The sequence below is a fragment of the Ornithodoros turicata genome, chromosome 7 (genome assembly GCF_037126465.1).
Source record: "Ornithodoros turicata isolate Travis chromosome 7, ASM3712646v1, whole genome shotgun sequence".
Classification (NCBI taxonomy): domain Eukaryota; kingdom Metazoa; phylum Arthropoda; class Arachnida; order Ixodida; family Argasidae; genus Ornithodoros; species Ornithodoros turicata.
The window spans coordinates 51690738-51703841 of NC_088207.1; the positions used below are offsets into that span (position 1 = coordinate 51690738).

Below are 13104 nucleotides of genomic sequence, written 5' to 3' on the forward strand. Positions count from 1 at the left end.
CTCACATGCCCACTTGGAAGCACATGTTTTATTTAGCAACGTCACTATTTACAAGTGTCATACCAAAATGCAGCTGTGCTCCGTTCCTGATGAACAAACGAACGTTGTGTTCCAGAGTATCGCTACTTGTAGAGTATAAACTGGAATGCCAGGATGCACACTCTTCTTTGGCAACCGAAAATTCAAAAGAATCATGGCGACGATCCTTTGCACCATGCTCTAGTACTTGTAGTTGAACTTCACCTTCATGAGGTACTTTATCTGCACTTGAGCAACATCGTAGACGATGTATCTGGGATCTATAGTCAAGGGTGGTCAGTCAGGCACGGCAAGTCGTTTATCAGTACACTATACATATGCACAAACACATGGGCACACACAAGAAAATGGAAAATGATAATCACCCTCGTACCAGTCTCAGTCTCAACATAGTAGTGAGAGAGCATGAACGTCCATGCATGATCTAACGGAAGGTGTGCAGAGGGACTAACTGTGCAGCATGCAGAAGAGCATTCACTACATTGCAATATAGAAACATTGAGTTCAATGCATGTGCAGCCATTTCTGGCAAAAGGGTGCATGTGTGTAGGTGACATTACATGAGAGTAGCAGAACCACGTCTCTAGGGTCTAAACCCCCAACCCCATCCTGTTTTTTTTTTTTCGCATTAACATTTTCAACCCAAGGTAGATACTGACCCCAGCCAGCCATTATCACATATTTCTCAATGTACTGATTCTCAGCAGTTCTTTTTTTTTTTTTTTAATTCATAGTCAAATGTGATACTCCTTCAGGATGCTGTCAAAAGGATACTCATTATACAGGAGGGAGTAACCCTTTGTCTTGCCACCGGTCTGGTCTGCAGGGCCCAACGGGATTTCGACCCCGTCTGGGTTGACAACCTTGTTGGCGGGACTAGGAGCAGTCTGGCCCATACCTGAAATAGCCAGAGAAGTCTGTGCATTTCGGTGTCTCACCCACACATTAAATGAAGAGCAACAGACACAGTGTGTTACCCTTACCCATTGTGGAATGAAGGTTTGGTGGTAGCTTTGTGACAAATTCTGCTTGTTTCTTTTCATACCTGGAAACAAGTTCTAGCCATTACTGAAGCACTGTCTTACAAGTATCACAAACTTGTTTTCTCTCTCTAGCTGTGAAGTGTTTTAAACACACACACAGTGAGGTGTGACTCGAGTACTCATGCATTGCACTGATTTGCAAAGATCAATGAATGCAACCAGGGGCTTCAAGTCTGACAGCAAGAAATATGCTTGCAGCAGGAACAGGCAATACGATTGCATAATCCTCCCAATACCTCTGGCCATTTGCAAGGTACAGAGTCAGTTCTCGGCCAATATTTGTCCCAAATGCTTAAGTCTGCAGCCCTTATAAAAGCATGCTCAGTACTACCCTTTCACTATCACGCTTTACAATGTTTTCAACGAAAGCGAAATGCCATACATACATGTTTCCTAACGCAACTTCGCAAAGGAGCAGGAGGCCAACAGGGTTGGCTGGAGAAGTGCAGCAATAGTTTGCACTCTTGGACACCATGTCAGCAAAGTAGATACCTTTCCCAAACATGTAGCCAGTCTACAAAAATCAGTAACAGTAGTGAGTCAGACAGCAAGTAAAAAAAAAAAAAACAGTGACAAGGCACTGAAGAGTGCTGTGTGTGCAAAGTCCAGAAACGATGAAGAACAAGAATCATCATCGATTGACTGATGTAAACATGTTCCAAAAGCCGGGAGTAGACATAACAAAAACACACACCGACTTGACGCAACGAAAGTAACAGTAAATTTAATTTACGTTTCATCTTCCCAACCGGGAGACACACCATCAGAGCTAGTCTTAGTGGCAGAATGAGGATACAGCAACATGCTTCGCTATTTAACAAGGTCCACGTAGACGTTCCGAAGGGGGCCACAGTTTATATTGCAGGCTGTTTTCTCCAGTCTTTCGTCTCCCGTACGGGAGATGAAACATCTCCCATATACGTATACGTCTCCCGTATCTTTCCCGTAAACGTCTCCCGTATGGGAGGCGAAACGTCAATTACATTTTTTACTTTCGTTGCGTTAAGTCAGTGCACGAGTTTTTGTATATTATGATTAGACCCTGAAGTTTTAGGGTTAAACCCGATTTTTCCCCGAATTTGCACCCCGAATCGAGGTTCACCAGTTTAGGGTTAAACCCGATTTCTACCCGCAAAACTGCACCTAAGCTAGGCACCTCACGGCAATGACATACTAATTTTTCACAAAATACACGGTTGATCTCAACGTCTGATACTCTGGATAGGCTGTACAACGAACGTTTGTTCGACAATAGAGCCCGATTTATCCCCAAATTCGATCTGATGTTAATTTTTCCGCCCAAATTTGCATGAATTTTCGACATCAAGTGATTGACCTGAATTTTACCCCCCGAATTTGGAAAAAATAAAACCCGAAAACTTCAGGGTCTATTTATATTGCAGGTTGTTTTCTCCAGTCTTTCGTCTCCCGTATGGGAGATGAAACATCTCCCGTATCTTTCCCGTAAATGTCTCCCGTATGGGAGGCGAAACATCGATTACATTTTTTACTTTCGTTGCGTTAAGTCAGTGCTCGTGTTTTCGTATATATTATGATTGATTGATGCTCCAAAAACAGGAGGTGAGGGTCAGCACTTACAGCGGGTGCTTCTGGAGGAGCAATACGTAGACCTTGGGAGAGGATGCCAGCAAAGTTCGCAAGACGAGATCCGTGCCAGAGGAGCTTGCGATTGTGAAGCTTCCTGAAGGGCTTGTACCTCTTCGCCTCGCCTTCCCGAGACACCTTGAACAACTATTGGAAGAATGGGATCAATGCATCAGTTGTCGCCCATGTCCGTTGGAGAGACTGACCTCAAGAAGCTCCAGCGAATAACTGGAATGAGTAGCTGCATGAGTGGTCTCCATGTACTTTTGGAGCAAGCTGAACTCATCGGCACTGCTGTCCAGGACCTGTATGTCGGCCTTGAGCTGACCGTAGTGGAAGTCGACGGGGTCCTCTGAGCTGTCACCACTTTCGGTGTTCAACATGTTGCATGCCACCTCGATGTCTAGCAGGGAGTCCAGCATGTCAATTTTTTGCTACGAGAACGAAGCGAATCCAAATCATTATTCAGTTACACGAGTCAGTCTTGTAGGTTCAATGTTTACAAGATTCTAATGCATGACGTACCTTGATGACATCTTCATTGTTCAGTATGGTAGGAGTATTCATGCCGAAGTCATGAGGCAACAGCGTGTAGAAACGATTAGATGCATCCAAGAAGCGACCTTCACTTCCTCCGGACTTAATCAACTGAATATGGAAAACAAAAAAAGCTTTGCTTGTATACAAGATGACAAAAAAGGAAGCTCGCTTCCGTGTTATATATACTGACAAAAAAAAAGGGGGACTCAACTTTAGAGATCTGGTAGGTTTTTCAAGCAACAAACCCCAATAAACGTACCTCATTCAGTTCGTTTAAAACACCATACGCCTGTTGGATCTGCCTCTTGGACAGCTTTCCTAGCGGCATCTTGTTCAGATCGATCTAACAAAAACACCATTTTTGTTTAAATGATTATGAGTGGGGAGTTTAACGAATCAATCTAAAACAATGAAAAGTGGAAGACACACACAACTTCCATAATGTGTTACCTCAAATTCCAGCATTGTTTTCTTGATGTTGTCTACGTCAAAGATTAGGCAGATCAGCTCTTGTACTGCCTTGTGCAGCTTGGAGTTACCTCCTACTTTCAGAGCTTTCTGGGAACCAAGATCGCCACCCTAAAAACGAACATGCATTGAGTGAACTTCATAAGCTTAGGTACACAAATGCAAGGAAGTCAATGCAGAAAACAGAAATTTGAACCAGAAGTAGGTTGGTACAGCTGACAAACTCCTGAAGAAACAGTTAAAGGTGGAAGAGAAAACAAGAAAGAATATATTTCTAATCCTCGCACAAAGATACTTCTCGACTTCCAATGCAGACTAGTAAAATAGCCTATATAGTATCAATACTAGTTAATGAAATATATGTACTATACAGTCAAACTCCTTTATAGCGAACACCTTTTTAACGAAAATACCACTACAGCAAATTTTTGTTGCGGTCCCGCTGGAGCCTATGGGTCCAATAATAGACATCCTTTTTAACGAAAATACCTTTACTGCGAATTTTTTTTGCTGTCCCCTGAGTTTCGTTGTAAAGGAGTTTGACTGTATTAATTTAGTCAACGTGGTTGCCCACTGAAGCTGCCTAAGGCACGATACCATATATAGAGGACACGGGTACAAGAGAACTGCCAACAATGACGCCCTTTGATACCCTGCACTTTCTGCACTCGCTTTGCACAACTGGATACACACAGTGACATGTACAGCTACACATACAGAAAGAAAGACAGCACACTGTCTGAACAATGCAGACGTTTGTGGCTGGTGAAGAAGGAACTTGCACAAATACAAAATTCACACAGCAACAGCAATACCATGACCAGCTCACCTGGCCGTAGTCCATTTCGAGTGGGTAGAAACGGCTGGGGTGCTTCTCAAAATTTTTTCGATTCGACCACAGGTTACCAGTTTTCTCCTCGAACAGCGCCTTAAACTGGAGAAGGGCATCGTCAAGTGTATCCATCTCCTCCAGCTTGTTCCCTCCAATGGTTGTGCCAACACGACCCCATGACCGGAACACCCAGTATCTAATGCACAACGAGTACAGTATTTCGTTAGCCTTGTACACGTACACTACAATAAGAGTCGAGAAAAACACCTGTTGCGGCTGTCGCTTTCCAACACTTGGAGCTTGTAGAAAGAATTTGTGCCCCGATTGATGTCCACCATGCCCAGCACAGAGCTGTAGATGTCCTCACCACGTGTGTAGACATGGGCCACAGTTGCGAGGCCTACAGGAGACAAACACACACACAATCCACACTTCGATCTCCTTACAAATGTTATAATCGTGTTTTCACACTTGCAGGCAATACTCCCCACTTCACATGCAACTGTTGTTAACACAAACCTGACTCTGGCTCCACTGCTGCTTGTCCTTTAACCATGAGCTTCATAACGGAAGGGCCACTCTTCGTAAACATCTTGTCCACTAGAAGAAAGCATAAATGTTGAAATTTCTATTCATGTATTGTAAGTCTCTCTCGTTTTCCTACATGACAGACAACTTTGTGCAAGTCATGAGTGAGGGAACACACAGTAAATGAGTCAAAAAGGTTACACCTGTCTTGTGAAGGGATTAGGAAACCCTAAAAGCCCCTTTAAAGAGCCAGCCATGTTATCCTTAGTTGCTCATGACTGTATAGTCATACAGCCTGAAGTTTTTAGGAAATATTTTTTCTTTCTAAATTCCTGGAGTAAAAATCGAGTAAATCAACATGTGCACTAAATTCATGCAAATTAGGGTGAAAAAACTTCCAGTATGCTAAATTCGGGGAGAAATTGGGCTCAGTTACTGAAACTAACTGTAGTGGTTTGGTACAAACGGTGATGTAACTGCATTTTTCTGCCAAACAAGTAAGTTAGTGCATTGCTACAGACGTCTCAGTGAGGGCAATTTAACGGATAAAACTTCGGTCTCACCCTAAAGAGGCAACCTCCAATTTGGGATGCAAATTTGGGGAAGAATAGGGTTAAACCCTAAAACTTCAGGCTCTATGTATAGACTGCTCAAGAAAGCCATCCTATGAAAGCCTAGAAAGATAGGACTGAGTGAGCCTTACTTTGTGACTTCTTCTTGTTCTTTTCCAATTTCGCTGCAATCTGCAAACAAGATAACAAGAGAGGTCGTGAACACAGTGATAATCGTCCACAAGACTAAGGGGGGAGGTAACAATAAGAAAGCAACAAATAGGTAGCCTGCGAATGTGTGCTCCGTATCTGTGCAGGGATGCTATCTATCCGATCCCTGCTCATCAGAAAGCAGCATTACTTTAGGATCTCTAGTAACCGAATGCAGGTCACTCAATGCACCCAGCGTATTCAAGATCCTGCAGCTCCTTCAACGATCAAGGCAACAGACGTTTCTTCTATGCACCAGAAAAATGTACGCTAGACAATCATGAATCTCTACTGGGCTGAAAGCACAAATCGCAATCGTATCGCAATTTCCGAAAGAGGGCAAAGAAGTTTTCTATCGTTCTATTTTGTTCTAAAAACAATAGCATTCGACATCAGACTTGTGACTTCACTGTTCCTTCCTTATTATAGGATCAGTCTGGTGCTGTTGACTGAGATTGAGACATTTTTCCAATGGGTGCTAAGTTGCGTGTAGATGTCATGTGCACGAGCGACAAGTTCACATTCAATTTCGGTTTTGTAGTGACACTGATAAGATGCAAGGTGTGCCGATTTATATTGGACCTTCAATACCAAGATGAAGCTCTGGCAACCTTGGTGATGCCTTCACGCCCACTCGCATGGCAACCTTCTCTGGAAACATCACGCAAGGGTACTTACATCACATCCCCATGGTGCAATCTTGTGTTGATTGACCACAGACGCCACACTACCAGCGGTGAGGGACTCCAAGATTTTCTCAGACACCACTTGTACATTGTGGGCTTCTGCCTCCTTCACCCTCTTGCTTTTCTTCTGAACATCCTCTAAACAATCAAAATTAAACGCAAGTTTTTTTAACAAAATGCAGCCATCAAAAAAAAAGAAGAAAGAAGGAAGCCTACCTTCAGTTGAAATGAGGAACAGTGTGTTTTCGGACACTTTCGTCACTGCCTTCGCTCCCAGGGTGGAGAGCTTTGCTTTCACCTCATCCGAGCTTGACTTTGTCCGGCCAATCGCGACTTCGTAGCCATTAAGTGGACGTTCCTTCTCCGCCTTGCCGCTGCCGTAAGACAAATGTTACAACATCCTTCCAGCAGTACATAGCAATTAGATATACCTACTGATCACGTGGAAGGTCAGCATTTGAAAAGCACAACACCGTATTATACACAGGACACACACACACACTTCAGTACTGCCAACCCCGTTAAAACTTACTTTGCAGACGTCGAGGCCTCGGACGGCTTTGGCATGTTGGCGGGAAACACTCTTTTTTTTGTGACAGACTTGTACTTTGCCCTTCGGGGAAAAAAAAAGGGAATCTCGCATGCCATCCAATAAAAGCCGCTGCATGGGAAGAAGGTTTTCGCTTATAAAATACGACTCACAAAAAGGGGTACGCCTCCTTCATCTCCTGCGGAATCTTGAACGGAGTTCTTTTCGGATCTTGAGTGACGTACATGCACTTTGTCCACCCGCTCATGTTGCCGCTACATCTGTACCCTTCAGTTCTGAAATGGAGGGGTTAACATGTTAGCAAGGACATTGCTGCGAACAAGGAAATCATGTAAGAAACACATCACCCACTTGAAACGTAGCTGACCCTCCGTGCACTCTGGACATCGTTGAAGAGCACCGAATGCCAAACCATCCGCCAATAGATCCAGGATCTAACGCAAATTTGGAATGAAGTGTCCTATTAGTGTCATTAGCCTGGTGGGACACCAAATGGCACATTCACATGTAATTAATTAAGTAAGTACAAGTAGACAATACAAACCTACCCTGCTCTCCCCTGGCGGCACATCCTGCTCATTGAATTCCAACAATTCCTGAAGCTCTTTCTTCGACATGTTCCTTTGGAGATTATCCCTGTACTTGTATATCATTTCTGCTTGTTTCTGAAAGAGTAACGTCCACCCATTGCAGTACGCATGACATATTTAATGTCTAGAGTCCCCTAGAGTACGTCGGAGGAGTGTACATTCTCAAATTCTTGCTGTTTCCACACTGTAACTGCAGGAAGTTCTTATTTACGTACTCAAATACTCCATGTAACACATAATACTTACTGAGAGCTTCTACATACCAAGTGGCACCAGTACACTTTGTCGGGTAATTTTTCCCCCAAGTTTGACTGTCTAGTGGAGTCTGAAGTATCTCGGCAACAAGTCCGGCAACCATTCCATGCTCAATTCTTCTACACAATCATATTCCTCTGCTAAAACAGTGTCTGTAACGTGCAACATTCCCTCGACCCTATATATTTTATCTTCCGTCCTCTTTATGAAACTGAACTCTTTCCACATATGTTACGTTAAAGGGGCCGTAAACAGGTACAAAAGGTGCACATTTCTTTGTGTTATATTATTGGAACTTAGGCAGTGAAAACTCCTTGCAATTACTAACGCTCAAAAACAAAAGGCGCTTGCATACGGATGAAATATTCACTGCACTCTTTCGCATTTTAGCTCCGCCCCGCGCTCTAACTTTACGTCATTTTGACGTAGCGCTTTCCCCACCAATTAAGATTGAGTGTTCCACGTACGATTTCATTTCAAATGCGGAATTGGACTAGATGAACGTGAATCCTCTTCTATTCAAAATCTAAACAGTTACAGCCTCAAACTGAGAAAGAAATGCGTTTAATTTAGGTATACGCGCACTACGTTTTCTGGGCAGTAGCACGCAGCACACCACGAGCGCGAATGAATATCCGGGACTACAGTTCCGGAATCTTAGGTAGGTGCACTATGGAACATCTTCGTCATCTCCAAATGGTTCCGACAACTGGGCTGCCGTACTTTGGTTTGCGCCACGCGGCATCGCGTCACCAGCTCACGTGGTATAGTGGATAGCGTGCTGGCCATGTCACGTCGTGACTGGGAGGAACCCGGGTTCGAATCGCGTCATGTGATAGCAGCCCAGCTGTTGACGTTTGCGCCAGCCGGAGATGTTGAAGATGTCATGACGTTGAATTTCGGAACCACGGATCGCAAAACATCGTCTCACACAAACAAACTGAGCGCTCCGGCTCACAGCTGATAACGAAGTATGTTTATTGGCTGGTAATTTGAAACGTCATGTGCGCAGCTCGGCCCCCCGATTGGACGGCAAAACGCTACGTAGCCATGTGACGTATGCGTTGTGGAGAGAGGCTCGCTGGTTACTCATCTTTGAAAGCAGTTATACGGGTCAATGAGCTGGCACGAGCCGAACGAAGTGTACATTTGGGTATTATGAGCTGGGTTCTTTCACGGGGTATCATTATTTCAGAAATGTTTAGTGGCCTGTTTACGGCCCCTTTAAATAGGACTGCCTGAAATTAAAAATAACAGTGAAACTTGTATGGAGATATGCCCTCACAGATAAAGCCTTCTCATTTAGTGCTCAAAAAAATTTATTTTTCCTTCTCTTAATAATCTGCATGCTAAAGCTCAATATCAATGAAGTACACCAAAGTATTACTGTTACATATTATGATCCAATTCAATATCATCATAAAATATTACCTGTCAGTATTGCAATACAGGTTTTTCACAAGTATTATGTGCATGTATTTATCACAGGTAATATGAGTACCACCTCCCACTGCCGTAATAGCACATTCCAAGTTTTGAAGGAATATCTCATGTAAAATGATGAGAGACCGCTAATTATCTGGTTTGAGCAATATTTCAGATAGACAAAAGATATCACCTGGGACCTAGACCAATTTGAACTTGCAATAATAGCAACAGGTAATGACAAGTGACAATGAAATAAAAATGATTGATTGATTGAGTGACAAGGTAGCCAGCCGTACTTGAGCACAGAGGAAGTTCCTCTTTCCAAAAGAGCCTCCAAGTATTTCATGAACAATACCCTGCTATTGTGGAACAATCTACCTCTTGGCTTGCCAAGTGCACAGAGCCGAAGAAAAGGAAGGCTGTCATGCCTCAAGCTGTGGACCCCAAAATGCCTGCAACTTAGAGAATGACAGGCAAGCAAAGGCATAATTTCTGTCACCAGAACATCTTGCTGTAGTCACCAATTCCTTAAATGGAGTGCCTTATGAATGCCTCCAATAAGTGCCTTGAACGGAGTCCATTACCTCGATCTTACTGACACCCGAAAAGCAAAGGGACAAAATCAAATAACTGAACAAAGTGGCATTCATTTCGATGCTTATAAAAGGGAGGTATTTCAAGTGACAAAGATGGATGATGTGCACAACAGAAAGAAAGCTTTATTGCAGAGTATAACAATGTGCGACAACATGCAATGCTCTTGCAGAGCCATATAAAATGAGGTGGAAGAGGTACAGTGTGCAGAATTGTGCAACAACAGGAAACAATAAGGCCTACTGTGAGAAGTACGCCACACAGAAATTCTGCCAAAATAGGACATGGGACAAAAAATCTGTCAGAACGTAACGTGGAGAATTACAAGCACAAACACAGGATGAAACCAGTGACACTTGTGTCCACCTCTGGTGCACTAACAGAAGATAAATTTTAAACAAAATGACAACGCGAGTAAACATATACATAATCTCTTCTACAAAGCAAAAAATATATTAGTTCTTAACAAAACAAGGTCAGCTCAAAAAGCAGGTTAGCTCCTGGACTCACGTCACAACCACGCTGTTTTCTGCACTATAAAAAAAAATGCAGCAACACTGGTCTTTAAAAACAGAAAGCAGCTACGGACCAGATACGTATCTAGAGGCAGTATCGTGGACGATGAGAATTTAGGAGAGGAGTGCAGTCTCTCACAAGTCTGAAAATATAGTTAAGGAGAGTCTTCTACCTTGAGTGCCGATTCCTCCTCTTTGTTCTCTTCCTTCTTCACCTTTTTGGGAGGAGAATCCGTTTCGTCCGCTTTAGGCTTACGCTTCCTGCGAACACACCATCCAGCATTGTATCCAACGTACGGGAGGGTAAGCAACCAAGTAAAGAAGCGTAGACAAAACAATGCCGCGTACCTCTCCAATTTCTTGATCTTTTCCTTGAGCGTCTTCTGGTCATCGACACCTAGGGTCATGAAGCCAGGAAGGCTGTGGGCCAAGGACAGTTCAGCAGAAGCAGTTCATTAGGAATAACGCTGGGGAATATTGGCGGGCAAAAACGAGGGCAGGAGTTCCATATGTCCCACCGGAAACACAATGAAAAGCGCAAGACGCGGGAAAGCCAGCAATATCTTAAATTTCGGCACATTGGGCACTTTCCTGACATGTAATGCCACAACAGAAAAAGCATCTGCTGATAAGAGCACGAATTTCATTGTAGAAACATCAATCATTGCGCATTATTAAGAATAATCAATGCCCCTGATGTCACGATATCAAAGTGTCGTACAAATCCTGATAGAGACAACGCCAGACATTAAAGCCACTAAAAGCTTTAAAATGCACATATAAATGAGTAACATCCCTAAAGCACTGGATCTGGAAAACACTGTTATCACATGAAAATATCTAGATGGAAGTGCTTTAAACTGAACTCACTGATACTCTAGTGAAAGCGAGAGCAAAACTTCGCATCTTCCGCACGGTTCACAATGAGACCCAAAAATTTAGACAGCTTAATGTTGGAAGGCTTACCTCTCCGCACCCAGTGTGTAGTCCAGGGAGTCCCTTTCCTTAGCAAAGCAGTCAATGTGGTACCACTGAGGGGTAGGACCTCGCATCTTTGAGAAACCGCTGTCATAGTCCAGCTTTGAGATTCGTACCAAACCCTGAAAACATGTTTCCACAACAGTTTAGTTCCAACTGCAGGCACAAAACATCAAAGTGTGATAATATTTCACAGGAAAAGCCAATAGAAGTTTGGGTGAAATTTGGCAGAGCACCGATTACCTTGGCAATCTTTTCGTTGCATCCACGACAGGTACTTTTGTTGGACTTTGCATATTCTGTCGAAAAGTCCTTCAGGTCATCCCCGGTTGTGCCTGCGACGAACTTGGACTCTACAAGATGGAGCAGACATTGTATTGGAGAAAACAGATACTCTCAAAAATACAGAAATTCAAATGTATATTGAGCCTTACAGTTATACAACGCTATTTTTCGGAACTGTGTGGTACAGCAGGTTTCTTACACGAGATGCTGGTAAACAGGCATATTTTTAATTTCTTCTGCAATGTTTAGTCTAATAAGTACATCTGGCGTTTTCTCTCATCTCTTCATCTTCTGAGACCGCTATGCCAAACAGGAAATGCTGTCAAGAAGTGCACGTACGGATTTTCTCTTCCAGGCGTTTCTGGTCATCCCAACGGAGGGATCCAAAGTTGTCAACGTCGCCAACCGACCTTGGTCTCTGCCGCGTAAAGAAGCAGTTGAAGTGATACCAGTGGGGCACCTTCCCATCAAACATGGGAGACTGAAAACGAAAAAAGAATTTATGTCAACACCGCAGGAACGAGTAGCGCACTTATTCACCTCATTCCTGCAAAGAGATCACCTAACTTCAAAATCGAACGATGGGACCAGTATTTTGGAATGTTACGATCCCTGTTAACACCTTGCATATTGTTCCGGAATACGTGTTTACAAACGTGCGAAGGTAATTTTACACATGATCCAGCTTTCAGTCTCGAATTACGTTCCGATGAATTTGTAGGAATTGGACAATAACTTTGCGCGATGTTGTACCGTTTCGAAAAACCGATGTCAACCGTTAAATTTCCGGAAAGTGATGAAAGTTATCAAGTGCAGTTGTCCTGCAGTAATTAGGAATGCGAGGGCAGATGCTTATGAGCTTGAAGGAGGCCATGCGTGCGGTGTGCAAAACGAGAACTCGTAAGGCATCTCATCTAATGACAATAATAAGTGGTTTTACCAGCTGGCGACGACAATAACATTAGCAAAATTCATGCATGCAATCAGGTTTTTACTGAATGATAAGTAGCGCATCGTGAAAAGGTAAACAACCGAAACTGCGAAGCCACTGACAGCCAACACGGAAACAACTACACGATTTTGTCGAGACTTAACTGCAAGTACCATACCTGCACCATTGCTGCAAGTCGCAATTCATCCTTTTCTATCTTTCCCTTACACCCCTTGCAAGATGCCCGGCCACTCTTGGCGTATTCCGCTTTGTAAGGCAAATCAACCGGCGCGTTTTCTGCCATGCTGGATCACTTCCACACACTTTTCTCTTTTCTTGCAGCGCGGAAGATTTGCGCACGCCACGCATCCGACGATTTGCCTCGTTCCCAGGGTGCTGAGAGGAAACGAAATGAGCTTTCGCATTGGTTCATTCTACTATACCCTCGGTAACATCACAACTTTTACAAGTCTTGC

At 43.5% G+C, this 13104-nt stretch overlaps 1 protein-coding gene and 1 non-coding gene across 2 annotated transcripts; both read right to left on the reverse strand.

Annotated features, from left to right (window-relative positions):
* Positions 1 to 8: 8 nt before the first annotated feature.
* On the reverse strand, positions 9 to 13025 carry LOC135401485 (poly [ADP-ribose] polymerase 1-like). The gene is made up of 25 exons (XM_064633922.1): positions 12807 to 13025; positions 12037 to 12178; positions 11656 to 11765; positions 11401 to 11534; positions 10783 to 10854; positions 10608 to 10695; positions 7601 to 7717; positions 7404 to 7486; positions 7205 to 7327; positions 7035 to 7115; positions 6719 to 6876; positions 6495 to 6640; positions 5759 to 5798; positions 5047 to 5127; positions 4795 to 4927; positions 4525 to 4723; positions 3678 to 3806; positions 3487 to 3570; positions 3213 to 3335; positions 2894 to 3121; positions 2682 to 2834; positions 1469 to 1596; positions 1023 to 1084; positions 814 to 937; positions 9 to 292 (listed from the first exon to the last, which is right to left on the reverse strand). The coding sequence occupies exons 1-25, from the start codon at positions 12930 to 12932 to the stop codon at positions 220 to 222; spliced, it is 2937 nt and encodes a 978-aa protein (XP_064489992.1). The 5' UTR covers positions 12933 to 13025; the 3' UTR covers positions 9 to 219.
* Positions 5899 to 6028, reverse strand: LOC135401780 (small Cajal body-specific RNA 8). Its single transcript, XR_010424912.1, has one exon. It is a non-coding gene; the product is annotated as a small Cajal body-specific RNA 8 (non-coding RNA).
* Positions 13026 to 13104: the final 79 nt, after the last annotated feature.

What these genes read in the sequence shown, in the direction of transcription:
- LOC135401485 (XM_064633922.1), bottom strand. Translation starts at nt 12,932, where the DNA reads ATGGCAGAAAACGCGCCGGTTGATTTGCCTTACAAAGCGGAATACGCC. An exon ending in GTTCCTCATTTCAACTGAAG is followed by an intron (nt 6,641 to 6,718) that starts GTAGGCTTCCTT and finishes TTGATTGTTTAG; the next exon opens with AGGATGTTCAGAAGAAAAGC. An exon ending in AAACAATGCTGGAATTTGAG is followed by an intron (nt 3,571 to 3,677) that starts GTAACACATTAT and finishes TGTTTTTGTTAG; the next exon opens with ATCGATCTGAACAAGATGCC.